Source organism: Phyllostomus discolor, chromosome 6, assembly GCF_004126475.2.
Source record: "Phyllostomus discolor isolate MPI-MPIP mPhyDis1 chromosome 6, mPhyDis1.pri.v3, whole genome shotgun sequence".
In the NCBI taxonomy this organism is placed as follows: Eukaryota; Metazoa; Chordata; class Mammalia; order Chiroptera; family Phyllostomidae; genus Phyllostomus; species Phyllostomus discolor.
In genome coordinates this window covers 171,092,628-171,108,405 of record NC_040908.2, presented here as the reverse complement: position 1 = coordinate 171,108,405, position 15,778 = coordinate 171,092,628, and the positions used below count along the sequence as shown (strand labels likewise).

The 15,778-nt window shown below is 70.2% G+C and overlaps 1 protein-coding gene across 2 annotated transcripts; it reads right to left on the bottom strand.

Moving 5' to 3' along the window:
- Positions 1 to 2,129: 2,129 nt before the first annotated feature.
- CHID1 (chitinase domain containing 1) lies at positions 2,130 to 15,715 on the bottom strand. 2 transcript variants are annotated; one of them, XM_028515430.2, is made up of 13 exons: positions 15,569 to 15,714; positions 11,765 to 11,932; positions 11,253 to 11,402; positions 10,875 to 11,007; positions 10,070 to 10,114; positions 9,276 to 9,382; positions 8,959 to 9,020; positions 8,121 to 8,213; positions 6,181 to 6,282; positions 5,611 to 5,766; positions 2,669 to 2,749; positions 2,487 to 2,529; positions 2,140 to 2,310 (listed from the first exon to the last, which is right to left on the bottom strand). In XM_028515430.2, exons 2-13 carry the CDS (start codon positions 11,873 to 11,875, stop codon positions 2,212 to 2,214), a joined length of 1,182 nt encoding a protein of 393 aa, XP_028371231.1. In that variant the 5' UTR covers positions 11,876 to 11,932; positions 15,569 to 15,714; the 3' UTR covers positions 2,140 to 2,211. The 2 variants fall into 2 exon arrangements, with proteins under 2 accessions (XP_035885782.1, XP_028371231.1); XM_036029889.1 differs by lacking the exon at positions 10,875 to 11,007 and having other exon boundaries at positions 2,130 to 2,310; positions 15,569 to 15,715.
- Between the last annotated feature and the right edge of the window lie 63 nt (positions 15,716 to 15,778).

Below are 15,778 nucleotides of genomic sequence, written 5' to 3'. Positions count from 1 at the left end.
GTCTCCCCGGGGCCCAGCACGGGGGGGCGGGGGGGGGGGGGGCCCGCACACGGGCTGGGGCAGGGGGAGGGGCCCACTGCGGCCCCTGGTGCTTGGGTGGGGCAGAGCCCCGCCTTCCACATTCCACAGGGGGCCAGGGCAGTCCCCCAGTGTGTCTTAATAAAGTGCGTGGGCAGCAGTCCCCACCTCTGTCTGTCCTTGTCCTGACCCCCCACGGGCGGACCACGCCCAGGCAACCCCCTGTGGCCATGGACCCCCCCCCCCCGTCCCCCTGAATGGGACTAGTGCCTGGAGGGGGCTCCCGGACATGCATGGCTCAGACCGGCTGCCCAGGCCAGACAGGCGGGCCGTGGGCCCAGAGCAGCCGCGCGGCCTCCGCTGCCTGAGCCCTGGAAATGGCGCCAACGCTCCGGGGCCGCCCGCGTTCTCCCCGACCTGCCTGCCTGGGCCCACTCTCCGCCTGCATCTCTGTCCTCTCCTGACCCCGGCTGGCTCCCCGCCCAGTCCCCGTCCCCCGAGAGGCCCCTGGGATTCAACCCTGAACCAGCACACAGGTAGGTCTGGGGACGCGCTTGGCACCTGAAACCGTCTCCACGCAGCAGCAGCGGCAGCAGCGGACAGCTGCAAGTGAGGCCTCACGTCCAGCAGGGCCGGCTGTCCACCCCGCCAGCACTTACCACCCTGGGCCCAACCCCCACTGTCCGCCCCCCCCCCTGCAGGGACTCATGCACAGGGGCGCCAGGTGCTGTCCGGTGTCCCGCCTCAGCTTGTGGTCCAAAGCAGCACCGGGGTCCCAGGGGGCCCCACTGGGGCGGCCTATCCCCCAGCACCAGGATGCCTCATTCGACCCCCCACCCCCTTCACTGGGCCCTGGTTTTCCAAACCCCATGTCAAGGGGCCCCCCTCGCACGTCCAGTGTCTCCTCACCAACTTGGCTCCGTACCCACCAGCAGCAGCACCCCAATCACACAGCGGGTCCCCAGCTCCTGTGGACTTGGGAGCACCTCTGACCCCAGCACTGCCCACTCCCCAACACCCCCCCTTCCTTCCCAGGGCTTCCAAGCTGGGGGCGCTGGTGGCCACAGGTGTGGGCTAAGAGGGCGAGCCGGCCAGCCGCTGGCCCGCACACGCACAGGCACGTGCTCACACCCAAGGCAGCACACACACATTGGCTTCTCACGAGGGCCCCACCTCGCCCCCATCTGTCCTGTCAGGGCCGGCCCCACCCTGATCTGGGAGACGGGGCCCGTCTCCCGGGACCCACGGGCTGCTCCACTTCACCCAAGAGCAGGCCTGGCCAGGGGTAGCGCCAGGGCCTCTGAATGGGAGGGGGGATAGTTGGTAGGTCCCGGCAGAAGTGGGGGGCTCGGAGGCTGGCCCTCCACCCACGCCAAGGGGGCGGTCCCCCCTTAGGGCAGCCCCAGCGGGCGGGCGCCTCCGTGGAGGGACTGGTGGGCACGGCCAGGCCCTGACCCCCAAGGACAGACACCCACCCCCTTCCGTGTCCCACAGCAAAAGGGGGGACACAGTCCCTGCCCCAGGACTCCTGACTCAGGACCCCAAGTGCCCCAGGGGAGCCAGAGACGTGGGGTGTGGCTGCGAGCTCTTGCACGGCACCCGGCCAGTGAGTGCACCACCTGGGTGAGCGCTGCAGAGGATCTGTCCCCGCGGCCGGTGGGCCCGCTGAGGGGCTTGGGGGCGGTGGGGTGAGCAGCCTCTCCCCGAGGGCCTGGCTGTGCTTTGGCCCCTCACACGGTTTCCCCCTGGTTCCTTCTGGGAGCGTGGCTGCACCCACCGGGGGTGGAACAGGAGGGCGTGCTGTCAGTCCACAGTGACCACAAAGCCCAGGGCCCAGCCCCTCAGGCAGGTCTGGCCCCGCTGAGGCGGGTCTGGGCAGCGGCCCCCACCCCTCGCTGTGGGGCCTGGTGGCTCAGGAGCAGGCGAGAGGGTCTGTGTGGGCGGGGGGAGGACAAAGTGCAGCCCCTCGTGGTGGGGCCTGGCACCGGAGAACCCGGCTCCTTCCAAAGCCTCCAAACCCACGCCGGGCCCCAGGCCCCCTGGGGTGGACACTGTGTCCTCGGGGTGTCCCAGGGCCTGGCCGTCCCACCCAAGGAGTGCGGCAGACACGGTCAGGAAGACAGAAGAGTCTGTATTTCACACGCCCACGCGTCCCCCCGTCGCCTGGAAGTCGCGGCCGCCCTGCGGCCGGGCCTAGAGCAGGTCGTAGAAGTAGTCCAGGCCCTGGCCCAGCTCCCAGATGGACAGCCCGACGCCCAGCTCCCTGGCCAGCTCCAGCCGCACCTGCACGGACTGCGGGCAGAGAGCACCGTCGGCCCCCGCACCTCCCCTCCCCCACCCCCGCAGCCCCACACCGCTCAGGGCCCAGGTCCGAGGCCCCAGGGGGGCGGCAGGTCAGACCACGCACTGGCCCCGCTGCCCACCCCGCAGCCTCCCGGAGGGCAGGCTCGCGGTGGGGACTCACGCACCTTCAGAGTCGGGTAGAAGAGGACGTGCCTCCCGCCTCGGCTTCTGCAAAGGACAGCGGGGCGCTGGCTTCCTGCCTCCGGTTCCCCAGGCCCGCCCCCCATAACCCGGGTCTCAGGTCCGGTTGGAGGAGCCACCCCCACCCCCACCCCCACCCCCGGCCCGGCCCGTGCAGCACACTCACTTCTTGTACTCGAAGAAGTGCTCTGCGGCCTGGCTGTCCCACACCATCCGGGGCCTGTGCTCCTTCAGCGTCTGGATGTACCTGGGGGGACCGGGGTGTGGGTGGGGGCACCCTCCCCCCGAGCCCGCAGGCCTCCCCCCAGGAGGTCTCGCTCAGGGCAGCCCGAACACCTCCCTGTGGCCGCCATGGATGGACGAGGCCACCCAGACATGGAGGTGAGAGGAGGGAGGCCCGGCATCCTGCCCAGGCTCACGGGCCTCTTGACACGTGGCGGGGGCTCCCTGGGGCTCACAGCCACACCTGTCGCCCCGCCCTGCGTGCCCTTCCCTGGGCAGTGACTGGTCAGCCTGCGACGTCCCCAGCTGCGTGCAGCCCTGGCTGTGCGGGGGTCCTGTGGGGGCCGCAGCGCCCTCTCCAGGTGCATCTGGAGGGAGGGGACGTCCCTCCTGACCCCACAGCCCTGCACGCACTCCACGCAGACCCCCGGGGAGGCGGCCACATGATGGCCCAGGCTGCAGGACCACTCTCCGGAGATGCAGAGAGGAGTCCCGCCCCGAGTGCCAGGGAGGGCATGGCCCCCCGGCCTCAGGAAAGGCAGGGCCAGGGAAGCTCCGGGGGTTCTCAGCCAGAAAGGGGACAGCCCCTGAAGTCCAGGGCACAGAGGTGGCCCCGGCCGCTCCAAAAGCCTGGAGCCAGTGCTGACTGCCTATCGTGGCACGGCCAACCGCTCCGCCCAGGTCCCCTGGGCCCCCTGCAGGACCCACGTGGGCGCCGACCCCCATCCGCCCTTGCAGGGCGGGAGCCACGGCCCTGCTGCGTCAGCACGCTGCCCGCCCGGCACTGATGGACTCCGGCCCCCAGGGAGGCCCCGCTCGGCTGTGGCGTCTGCTCCTGCCAAGGTGAGGCTGGGCAGCAGTGCGGGTGGGGGCAGGGCGGCTGGTCCCTGACCTGCAGCCAGCCCCGCCCCCGGCCCCAGTCCGCACCCCCACCCGCTTCCCTCAGACCCGCTGCGGCGGGTGCCTGCAAGGGGCAGGTGCAGGGGGGGCCGGCCGAGCGGGGACCCCTGCCAGGGGGCAGCCAGTGTGTGCGCGTGAACAGTGCACACCCCTCAACACGCACACGGGGGCGCACACACACACACACACACACACCTTCACGATCAGACTCCCTCCTGTAGCCCCCGGGCCTCAGAACAGCCCGGGCCGAGGGCCGCCCAGGGCCTTTGCTCACCTGACCCCACAAGTAGGGTCAGAGTCAGGACACAGACACGCACAGAGGAATCGGGGGGTGGGGGGGGACGCCGGGAGGAGATGGCTGCCTGCACGCCCAGGAGAGAGACCTCGGGGGGCCCAGCCCTGTGACACCTGGTCTCGGACTCCAGCCCCCGTGACAGGGGCCGCGTCTGTCTGGAGTGTTTGTGCAGCAGCCCGAGCTGAGATGGGGGTCCTTCAAGGCCAGCGACCCCACGCCCACCCACTGCAGGCCAGGGATGTGGGGACAGAGCAGGGCTGGGGGACGAGGCCTTACAGCTCAGGCTGCGGCAGGGGAGGGCAGTGCACGAAGCGGCCGGCCGGAAGGACAACCAGTCGGACACGGCCCCCGACCATGGAGGGCCCCTGCCGACGAGGGTGGCAGAGCGGCAGCGGTCTCTGGACACACTGCTCACCGGCAGGGCCCGGCCTGTGGACGGGTGGCGGCTCACGTGGTCTCCCAGGAACCAGTGGCACCGGCACCCAGGTCAGGCTCTGCCCCCGGGGCAGAATGGTGCTCCACACAGAGCGCAGGCCCGCGGGGGGGCAGGGGACGGGGCCACAGGAAGGGGCCGCCTCCGGCGGGACCTGAACATCCCACACAGGGTGGAGTTGACAGGCAACATGATACACGAGGTGCGGGAAGACGGCCCCCAGCGCTGGGCCGGTGCCGACAGGAGAAAGCCTGGGGGGTCAAGAGTGGGTGACATGGCAGGAAGTGGCCACGGACGTGAAGACAGGGATGAGGACCAGAAAGAGCGCAGAGAGGAGGCAGCTCCGGAAGGCGCCGTGCGGGTCAGCGGGCTGGGGACAGACCCGCCACCCCGACCGGCACGCGCTCCAGGGCCTGCGGGGAGGACAGCAGGGCAGGGACGGGGGAAACACTCGGAGAAACCAGCACAACCTTTCCGAACCCGACACTTTGTCAGTGCACAGACCCACAGACACCAAAAGCTCAACGCAAACCAAGGGCAGGAGGGACCCCTGTGCAGGCCCCGGTGGGCCGCACCACGGCAGGGGCAGGGCCGGGGCGCCCGCAGGAGGGGCAGAGCCGTGCAGCCCAGGTCCAGCCGGACGCTGCGGCGGGAAGACGACGGAGCGACAGGCTGGAAGAACGGGGGAGAGCTGGCAACCCGGAGCTCTCCACCCAGCAGACAGACCTTCCAGACAAGAAGCAGAATAGAGCTCAACAGCCCTGACCGGCGTGGCTCAGTGGGCTGGGCGTCACCCCGCAAAGCTAAAAGTCGCCACTGGACTCCCAGTCGGGGCGCAGGCCTGGGCTGCGGGTTGGAGGAGCAGAGAACCACACCGGCCGAGCCGCACAGTGAGAAACGGAGAAGCGGTCCTTCGCGCGGAAGGGGGTCGGGGTCCACGCGATGAGAGCCTCCAGGACTGTGTGGGGTCCCGCCCAGGCCTGGCCCACGCGCTGCTCACATTGAGACGGGGGTCACTGACCCCCCAGACGGGAGGACATGCTGCAGGAGCCCCAGCTCGGGCAGTGCGGGCACGGCCCCCCCGCCCCGAGGCTGGGGCGGCCCGGCCCACCAGCACCCAGCAAGCAGTCAGACCTGCCAGGGCTTCCCACCCGCTCTGTCCACCGCCCCCGGGAGGCTCGCAGACCCACCGGCACGAGGGCCTACAGGGAGGGGACGGCACAGGAGGCTGCCTTGCGTGGTGGGGTCCCCGGCTCACCTGGTCCCGACGACAGGCTCTCGGGCATCCTTGGAGGCCGAGTAGTCCATGCCGTAGAAGTTGAGCCCCAGGAGGATCTTGCTCCGCCACCTGGATTTGGGGTCCAGGACCTGGACGCAGGCCCGCACCCAGGACAGCGGTGCATTGGGGCCCGGCCTGCAGGGCGACGGAGGGGTGGGCGTCAGCGGCAGGCAGAGGCCTTGCACTGTCCACCGCGAGGCCCTGGCCGGGGGCAGGGTCTGTGCAGGTTGGGGTAAGGAAGGGGCGGCAGATGGTGGGTCTCCCTCGTCCACCACACCTGCCCCACCGGGAGCAGCCTGGCTCGGGCCGAGGCCCGGGGATGGGCACGGGCAGCGGTGGGACACTGTCTCCCTGGCGACAGGGCGGGCCCACTGCCGGTGGCCGCCACTCCCTGGAGGTGTGGTTGTGCATGGGTGCGGCGCTCCCGCAGGGACCCCCGCCAGGGGCAGGCTGCGCGAGGCAGGGCCCCCCGCCAGGGGCAGGCTGCGTGAGGCAGGGCCCCCCGCCAGGGGCAGGCTGCGCGAGGCAGGGCCTGGCCCCGACACTCACTGCTGCGCGGTCGGGTAGTCGTAGGTCATGAGGCTGAAGCCGTCCAGCACGGGGCCCAGCTGCTCCAGCTCCTTGTGCGTGAACATGCCCAGCTGGTCGGTCCTGCACGGGACAAGCACGGCCCCCGGGCCCTCGCACAGCCTGCTGGCCCCTCGGTCGGCGCCCCCGGCCCACCCCCAGTCTCCGCTCCAGGAGGGCCTGGCAGTGACTCAGCTCTCGTCCTCGGGGACGAAGGCCCGCAGCCAGGTCAGTGCCGCACTCCAGAAGTGGGGGTGGGGGCGGGGGCGGGGCACACACAGGGTCCCCCGGGTCGTCTCTCGGGCCTCCTCCGCCCCAAGACACCACCCACCTCACTGCCCCCAGCTGCGTCTCACGTGGTGGACACCTCCTTCCTCTATCACCCCGACTGGACATCATCCCTGGGCCTGGGGGTCGCCCGGACCTGCTAGGGACCCCACCTTGCCAGGTGACAAGCGCCTCCCCTGTCCTTAACCCTCTGTGGCCCCATTTACAGGGCTCTACCCTCCCCCCAACCTCCCGCTCCCCGCCCCACCCGAGGCTGCAACCCTGCCTACCAGGCGGGGAACCCCGAGTGTCGGCCCCTCCAGGCCGACTCCCCATCCACGGTTGCTGGCCTGTGGGAGCCGCCTGCAAGGCAGCCCCCACAGCAGCCTGGTGGGGACCTAACCAGTGACAAGTGGAGGGCCTGCCCACTGTCGGGGTGCCCACACCTGCTCCCCACCCTAGCCCCCGCCAGCGGTCATCTGCCCCTCCCTGGCTGCTCTGCTAGCCACGAGCCCGCCTGCCCCACGAGGGTCGGAGGGGCCGTCAGCTGCCGGCCATCAGCTTGCTGGGAGGGGCTGGCCTGGGGGACCCTGCCCGCAGCCCCGGTGGCCATGGTCCCACTCCTGACACCCCCAGACTGCCTCTCAGGGGGAGCCTCCTCCTCGGGGGGCTGCAGGGCGAGGGGCCAGCCGACTCCAGCTCACACCCACCTCTCGCCCCGGTGCCGGGAGCCGGGCACGAAGGCTCTGGGCCACAGAGGGTGCCAGCTGGAAAGGGCCCTGCCGGGACCAGAGGCCGGTCCTCCGGGGGTGTCCACCTCCCCCCAACACACACCCGCTGGAAGCTGCGAGGCCGCGTGAGTGGAAGGCCCGTTCCAGGGCGGGGCTGCGGGCAGAGCCCCTGCCGGAGGAGCTGCCCCCCGAAAACTCCCAGGAAACCAGGGGAGTCCGGGCCTGGGGCGTCTGCCGCCTGCCTTGCCCCAGCTGTGGCCCACCCGTCCAGACAGGGAGGGACATCGGGCCGGAGGCTGCTGTCCGGGTCGTGCAAAGGGACCTCTGGTGGCGTGCAGTGGGCACTACGGGGCTGGGAGGGCGGCCGGCCAGGCACGCCGCCCCGGGAATGGCACCTGCTTTGAGGGGTGTGTCTCGACTGCTGGAAGGGGCCTGCGGGCCCCCCGGGAGCATCCGCTGAGTCTGCTGTGTGGGTCTATTAACTCCCGGTGAACACCCTGACGCAGGTCACTGACCCGAGGTGCCCTGCTCCAGCTTCCGCAGGGGCTGCAGGCCGGGCGGAGCCCCCCGCCAGCCTCCCTGGGCCTCTGGGGCCCCTCCCTGTCATTGCCCTGCCCTCACCCCCCGGCCCTGACCTGGGCCCTCACGCTGTGCCCTGGCTGGGGGAGGGGGAGGACACGGCAGCCGGACTGCCTGGGACCTGCCCCCACCGCGTCCCACAGGCCCTGGAAGAGCACGTGAAGGGGGCTGGACCCCCGAGCTCCCGCGGCCCGGCAGGTGTAGACCTGGCCGTGGAGCCCCAGAGCCTCGTCTGAGAGCAAGTGGGACTTCGTCTAACAGGCCCCGCCCCTCAACGTGGGGGCTGCTGACACGGCTTCGCGTGGGTGCAGGGGGTCCCCAGCCCCGAGCGAGCGCAGCCCTTACCCTGGGGTGACGGCCGGCGGGATGACCAGGATGACCACCAGCCGGGCCTGGTGCAGCGCCTCGGCCATGTGGGTGAGCATGTGCACAAGGCCCCTGCGGAGACATGGGGGAGGTCAGGCGGGGGGGGGGCGGCCGGGACCCCGTCAGGCTGGTACCCCTTCACGGCACTTCCTGCCCTGCGGGCACCGGACACTCAGCGGCCCCCACGCTTCCGGGAGCCCCTCCTGGCACCCCAGGACCCCGCATGTGTCGTCTCAGTGGGGCTGGGCCTCAGGGCAGAATCGCCTGCAGGCCTGGGGGTCCAGGCACAGGGAAGCAGGGACCCCTTCACCCACCACAGGGGGTGGAGGGCCCTTGGCACGCCTGCCTCTGGGCCTCGGTGGGGGGGTCTCATTCCCCGTGTCCAGCCCAGCTGCCCCAAGGGGGAGGCCTGGAGCCCAGCCCAGGGCCCTGGGGAGGCTGGCAGGAGGGGCGGGGCTCAGGCCGGGGGCCCCACGGGGATTCCTCCAGGCCTCAAGGGAGGGCCGGCCCATTCCACTCCAGACGGCGCTGCCACCCTCTGTGGTGGCCTGTAGGTGGCAGCACCGCTCCGTGGAGCTGCGTCCCTCCCCAAGTCCCTGTCCCTGCCAACTGGGGGTGCTCTCTTCGGCAGGAGACTCTCGCCAGGCACTCTGGCCCGGGGGAGTGCGGCTGAGAGCACACAGGGAAGGGTGGACACAGAACTCGAGGGCTGGGCGGCCAGGCCAGCCCCTCCACAGGTCCCCAGGAGGCCCTGGGGCTCGGCAGTGCCTCCTGCCGGTGTGCCAGCCCGCCCCCGGCGCCGCCCGAGCCCACTCACACGCGCTCCTGGCTCAGCAGCTGGCTCCAGGCCTCCACCACAAAGCCGTCGAAGTGCTGGCTCTGAAAGGGCCCGGCAGGTGACCGGTCAGAGGGATGGCTGGACGGCGGACTCCCTTGCCCTTCCAGGAAGGTCATGCCGCAGGCACGGAAGTGCCTCTCTGAGCAGGGTGGCAGGGGTCCCCACGGGAGCCAGAGGCAGAGCAGCCAGGGCTCCCCAACCCCTGGGGCCCGAGGGGTGCCCCCACCTGCAGCCCCACACTGGACAGCTGGGCGTCACCCTCGGGGGGGCCCCGCCCTGGGGACACCAGGCCTCACCTTGGCGACCTGGACCACGGTCTTGCTGAGCTCCTCTATCTCGTCCTCGCTGTCCCAGACGCTCCGGAAGTCCTCGTGAGTCCAGTCCTCAAACAGCAGCCGAGGGACTGGGGGACAGGCCCGCGCAGGCACTGTGACCCTCCTGGCCTCCGCTCCACCCACGAGGCACCGTCAGCCCCCAGAGCAGAGTGACCACACAGCCGGGCACCTGGTGCGGTCACCCCAGCAACGCACAGCCCCGAGAGGGAGGGCCCCGGCCGGTTGGGGAAGGACAGAGGCGCTGGCCCGTCTGCCCTCGCACGCTGGTCCCGGCTGCCCAGTGCCCGCTGGACTGCCTTCCTCCCAGACCTGACCCTACGCTCCCCATCAATGCCAACTGCAAGTCTGCTCTAGGACCCTCCCTGGTGGCCCCCCAGCTCCTGCTGACCCCTCTGCACTTCGGGACACTGCCCGCGCCCCCCCCCCCCCCCACCGCTGGGAGCTCCAGGGCGGGCAGGGCTGGCGTCCCTCTCGGAGTCGGCCCTCAGGCCCTCGATAAAGGCTCGCCAGGTGGCTGAAGAAACTGGGGAAGGGGGCACTGGCCTGGGTAGGCGGGAGGGCTGGAGGGCCCCGGCTGGACCAAGGGCCACGAGTGCCAGGCTGGGGGCTGGCCGCCCCTCTGCACCGTCTCGGAGCTACCCATGGGCATGGAGAGCACCCCGGGGCCCCTTCCCCTCGCACAGGGAGGCCACAGCAGCCAGGGCCTCCGACCCTTGTGCGGCCCAAGGCCCGGCCGCCCAGCACCCTGGACTCACCTATGCGCAGCCCCTTGGCCTGCTTCCTGACAGCACGCATCCACCCTGTGGGCGGGAAGAGGACACTCGGACCGGGACCCAGGTCCTCACTCATCTCGGGGGGGTGGGGGGGGACAGCCCTCGGCAGGAGAGCGAAGGGCAGGCCAGTGGAGAGGGTCCGGGGCCCTCTGGCCCCCGCAGAGCAGCCTGGGCCGGGGCGGCTCCCACCCTGCCCCCCTGATGTTGGGGAGCTGCTCTGGGTCTCGAAACTTCACAGCCGGGTGACACGTGTGTCCTCTCAGGACCCCACAGGGGGACAGCCACGTAAACCTGGGCCCAGGCCCCCAGGGGGCGCTGTCGGGACGGCTGGGCCCTCGCCCCGCTCCTCCCTGGACCTGCCTCGCCTGGTTCCGTGACGGCCACGGCGGTGAGTGGGCCAGACGCGTGCCCCGGGAGGCAGAGCGAGTCTTCAGGTGGCCACCTCCTCGGGGAGGGCCCTGCCCTGCCACCTCCTCGTGGAGGGCCCTGCCCTGCCGTCTCCCAGCCGGCGGCGCCGTGAGGGCCCCGCACAGCCCCCGGCTGAATGAAGACCTTTGCGCTGGCTCTGCCTCTGGCCGCGGACACTGGCGGCCTCCTGCCTGTGCCCGCTGCTGCTCTCAGACACGCTGCGCAGTGCAGCCCTTCCCCAGACCCCTCTCCAGGACGGCGCGGGCCGTGGTCACGCTCACACACACACACTCAGACACTCCCACCCACCCTCTGACACGCTCACACTCTCATACCCCCCTGGGCCCGGGGACGCGCCGACAGGCAGCGAGAGGCAAACCTTGGTCCACGTCGTGAAGGCCCGTGACCTCAAACATCTCGCGGCCACGCCGCTTCAGCTGCAGCCACACGGGCGAGATCTGCGTGAACTTGCCCCCGAAGACCTTGGCCACGTCATAGCCGTGGCTGTTCCACTGGCAGAGGGCGGAGGCCAGGTGAGCCCACGTGCAGCCGGGGCCCGAGGGGGCTCAGGCGCTGCTCCTGGACGGGGGCACCGCGGGCCCGGCTGCACCAGGCGGACAAGCCCCAGAGGACCCCTGCCCATTCCCCCCCCCAGCTCCCACCGTGGCGGCCGCCTGGGGAGGTGAGGCTGCAGACCCCAGGCGCCACCGTGCCCTTGGGACCAGCCCGCTCCCCCCACCCCCCAGGCCCGGCTCACTGGGGTGACGTAGCCCAGGACGTCCCCGGCGAAGTGCCGCTCCCGGGCCTTCGCTGCGCAGTAGCTGCGATGCTCCAACACCACGTCCTCGGCTCGGAGGTCTGTGACCACCAAGCCCCGGTCCTGCACGGGCGTCTCTGAGGACTGGGTCTGCAACGACAGGCACAGGGAGGAGGTCGCTGGTGTCCGAGGCCGGAGGCAGAGCCGGGCGCAGGGGTCCTTTCTGTTCAGCTGGGGGCTGTGCGGGGACCCTCACGGCACCGCTGCCCCAAAGACACGCTCTGCCTCCTGGGGCACCTCTGGCCCACGTGCCCTGTGGCCGTCACGGAACTCCCCAAGGTGGGATGACAGCCAGTGTCAAAAGAAGCCACGGAAAGCAGGTCACCAGAGAAGCCAGGGCTGGGGCCCCAGCCTGCCGGCTCAGAGGCTGCATGAGCAGGGGGCCCCAGTGGGAAGGAGGAAGGCGAGACAGCAACAGGCCAGCCCTTCGGCCAGCCCCGGACGACCCTGACCTTCTCCAGCAGTGTCTTGGAGGAGGACTTCTTGGCATCCGACTTCGACAGGGTGGCGTGCGCAGGGCCGCAGGCCAGAGCGAGCCAGAGCACACGCAGGAGCACCTTCATGGCGGGCGGGCCACAGGCGGGTGGTCATGGGTGGGGTCCGACCTCAGGGTCCGGGGCCTGCAGGGAGGGCAGAGCCCGTGGAGGCCACCAGCAGCGTGGGGCGTCCCCTCTGGCCGCTGGGGTCCTTGTCAGAGCGGAGCCTGGGGGCTGGCGGCACCGGCCCAGAACACAGCCCTGCTCTGGACCAGCCCCAGCGGCCCAGTATGGCTCCCAGCAGGGCGGCCCCTGGTTTCTCTCCCAAGAGCAGGAAGGGGCTTCCCGGCCTCCCCTGCGGCCCCAGGGCCACGCTGACCACTGCCAGCCCGCCAGGAGGACCCGGGCTCTCCCTTCCCCATCAGACCCAAGGACGGCCCAGCCCGAGGGCTCCCCTGCAGTGAACGGGGTGGCGAGGGAGACCGCAGAGGACCCGAGTGAGGACCCGCTGCTGGGGCCAAGGCGCCCGAGGGAAGCACCGACAGGACGCTACGGGACGCTCTTGTTCAGAAAACAGAGCTACTACAAAGAACATATCCCAGAAAGAGCACGCAAAGCAGACTCGGCAGTGAGTGGCCACACACTGCCTGTGCCCGGTGCACCGAGAACCCTTGTGAATCAAGAAAAGAGACTCCAGTGAAAGGTGCCCCACTGCAAACTGAGCTAGGGACTCGAAGAAGGGTGACACACGGCCAGCCCGAGCCCCAGAGGCGGCACCTGGGCCGCCCCAGAAACCGGAGGAGTGGACACAGAGGTGAGATGGCGTCTCCACCCACGTCAGAGACAGGACCGGAGAGACGGATGCAGCCTCGAGTCCCCCACCCGATGCCCCACCCCCCGGGCAGCACCCTCTGGGAGTTTCTGGGAGTTCCGGCCAGAGAAACCCTTCTGGGGGACAACCCACCCACAAGTATTCTCCTCCCCAGCACATCTCCTCTTGCACGAATCCCACTTTTTGGACTGTCCACCCCCACGCAGCAAACACAGGAAGATGTCTGTGACCCAGGAGGGCCCGCGCCTCCTCCCACAGGGATGGGGACGGGCACTGGAGGTGGCAGGACGCACGAGCTGTGAGTGGCCGGTGCCAACGTCGGGAAACGCACTCCCTCAGCAGGGTCCTGGCTTTATGTAACCCCCCCCCCAGTTCACCCAGAGAAAACAGTGTGGAAGGGGGGACGCTGAAGGACCCCGAGCGACCCCGAGCGAGCTGTCAGACCTCTGTCAGACCTGCGGGTCGTGCCGGGCTCCCACGCATCTTCTGTCTCCCCCACCCTGGGCTTCGACTCCTGGTGCAGGTGTTTTTAGGCCCCGCCCCCCATTCCCCCTCGGCGTCTCTCCCTCGGGGCACCTGAGCAACAGGCTCCGCAGCCTGGCCGTCCCCCTGGAGGAGACCTGGACGTGCAGGTGTGAAGGGCGCGTCACCCAGCAGCGAGGCTGGCCTTCCCGGGCACAGCCCCGGGTCTGGGAAGGGCCCTGAGGCTGGGGGACTCCGGCCACGGCAGGGGCAGGCCGCCCCGAATCATCCGTTGCTTCCCTGCAGCCGCCGAGCTGTGGGGGGCCAGCTCTGGGCAGCCCCGCCGCCGCCGTGGAGCAGGAGAGGCCCGAACGACGCGCTCCCACACGCGGCCAAGCAGAGGGCTGTGCCCACGGGAGGGGCCTGCTGGCAGGAGCCACGAGAAGCGGTGGGAGGGGACCCCTGTGCCAGCCGCCCTCCGTGGCTGCAGGCCTCTCCTCGGCTCTGCGGTGCAGGCTTGGGTCATGGGGGATGGAAGGAGGGAAAAACGCAGCTGAAGGTGCCCACAGAGCAGTGACCTGGGGGCTCGACGGTGGCCTGCCCTTCCCCCTTCGGGCCACAGCCTGCTGCCCCACCTGCTGTCCTCACACAGGTGGACAGAGACCCTTCTGCCTGACCCTTGACCTGTGACCTCATGCCATCGGGAAGGGAAGAAGAAGAAAGGGTGGAGATGGGGTCGATCTGGAGGAACACAGGCGCCGCTGGCCTCTGTGCCCGAAGGAGGAGCAACGGGAGGAGGACCAGACTGAGCTTGAGGCCCCTGCACTGACCATCCTCCCCTGCGCCCGGAACAAGGGGGGACAGCTCCGGGGGGAGCAGGTGGCAGGGGACGGCACTTGGGATTGCTGGGCTGCTCCCTGACCATCAGGAGACTTCCCAGACCGACGGCCTAGCTGGCGCTGGGTGGTGGGGACCCAGCGTGTGGGCTGCCTGGTGTGTGGGAGCTCCTGCAGAGGGAGGCCCTGTCTGACTGCCTCCCGTGGCTCCCCACTGTGCACTGTGGGGAGCCACCCACCCCACCTGCTTCTCTGCCCAAGGCATCATGGTCCTGCCAGAGCTGACTGCTGGGCTCACGCATCCTGTTCTTATGTCAGAACGTGTCTCCCCGCCCCGTGACCTCCTCTGTGTGGAATGGCCCCGGAAGGGAGTGCAGTGTGTGGTGACCACCGGGGCTTGTGGTCACTCAGAGTTGTAACACACCCAAACCACAGGGCTGCTGGAGGCGGGGCCTCGGAGGCGGGGCCTCAGACCCGTGGTGGCCAGGAGCCCACCATCTGAGGCTCCAAGCTCCTGGGACGATCGGTTCAGCTGTGTGACCAAAGGACAGTGAGTTCCCGCGGTGATGTTCAAGTGTTTTTACTGAAACCCGCGGTAGGAGTGCCGACCACAGCCCGGTTCACGTGTCCACACACAGAGTGCATGTGTGTGCGTGTACCGGGAAGGTGTTGTGCAGAGCCCCTGCTCTGTGATGCGTTCTGACCGTTTCTCTTCTACGACACTTTCAGACACTCGGCTTCCCCAGTCCGGTTGGTCTCGCTACTCAGTGATGTGCCGTTTGAGAGAAATGCTGAATGATGTGCCCCGAGTGTCTGTCACTGACACCAGCCTGGACCCTGAGACGACTCTGTCGTTAGCAGAACGGCAAGTGTGATGTTCATCCCAGTTCATCCCAGCTCTCGTCTTTGAGCGCAAATTCTGGAGCCACCTGGGTGCCCGCGGGGAGGGGTGAAGGCGCGCGGAGGCAGGGCGGCAGCCCGCTGGGACGTTTATGACCTCGGGCTGCAGCGGGTGGCTCTCCACACCCCCGCAGGTCCAGTCGTCATGCCCTCAGGCTGAGCAGGCGGGCGGAGGACGCGTGGCCACTGCGTTAACCACAGGGCGATGGAAACAGGAGTCCAGCAGAGGTCCGGCTATGCCACCAAGCACTGTCCCCCGACCCCTCTGGGCTCAGCTCTGGTGACCTGGGAAGCGGGGGGGCGGCGAGTCATCCTCCGGTGTGCAAGATCTACCCTTTCAAGGCTGAGTGAGGGCTGAGCGGAGGTGTGGTCGCGCCCAGTGCACCCCAAGCTGCACGGGGACCCTAGCCCCCGGGGACAGGGCGGCCACCACCCTCCCGGTCTCACCAGCCGCTGACAGACAGCTGTCACTCTAGGCCGTGGTGCTCCCCCTCAGGGTCTTATTCGCACACGCTCGTTCGCACGGGTCCACGCTCGAGGAGCTGCGGCTCGCGTCCGCGCCCGCACGCCGCCCACGTCCTCCTGCACAGACAACCCTCCCGTCCATGCCCGCTGTCCCACCGCTCGGCTTCCTGCCGCCGCGCGCCCACTGCACGGAAGGGGGTTGAGGCCATGCGCGGAGGGGGCGCAACGCCGAGACGCAGGCGCCGACACCACCCCGGCCGGCCGGCCGGCCGCCGTGGGGCTCACCTTCATGTCCCGGTGGCCGGCAGGACCACTCCAGCGCACTGTCGGAAGACGCTCGCCAGCGCCGCCGGAAGTCCCGCCCCAGGGCGCCCGCGCTCTCGTGCCCGAGCTACACCAGTTCCGCGTCGCCGCCACGCGCACAGCACGCAGGGGCGGGGCCGAGGGGAGGGGCCCGACATGGGGCGGGGCCTGGAGTAGGGACGAGGGGCGGGG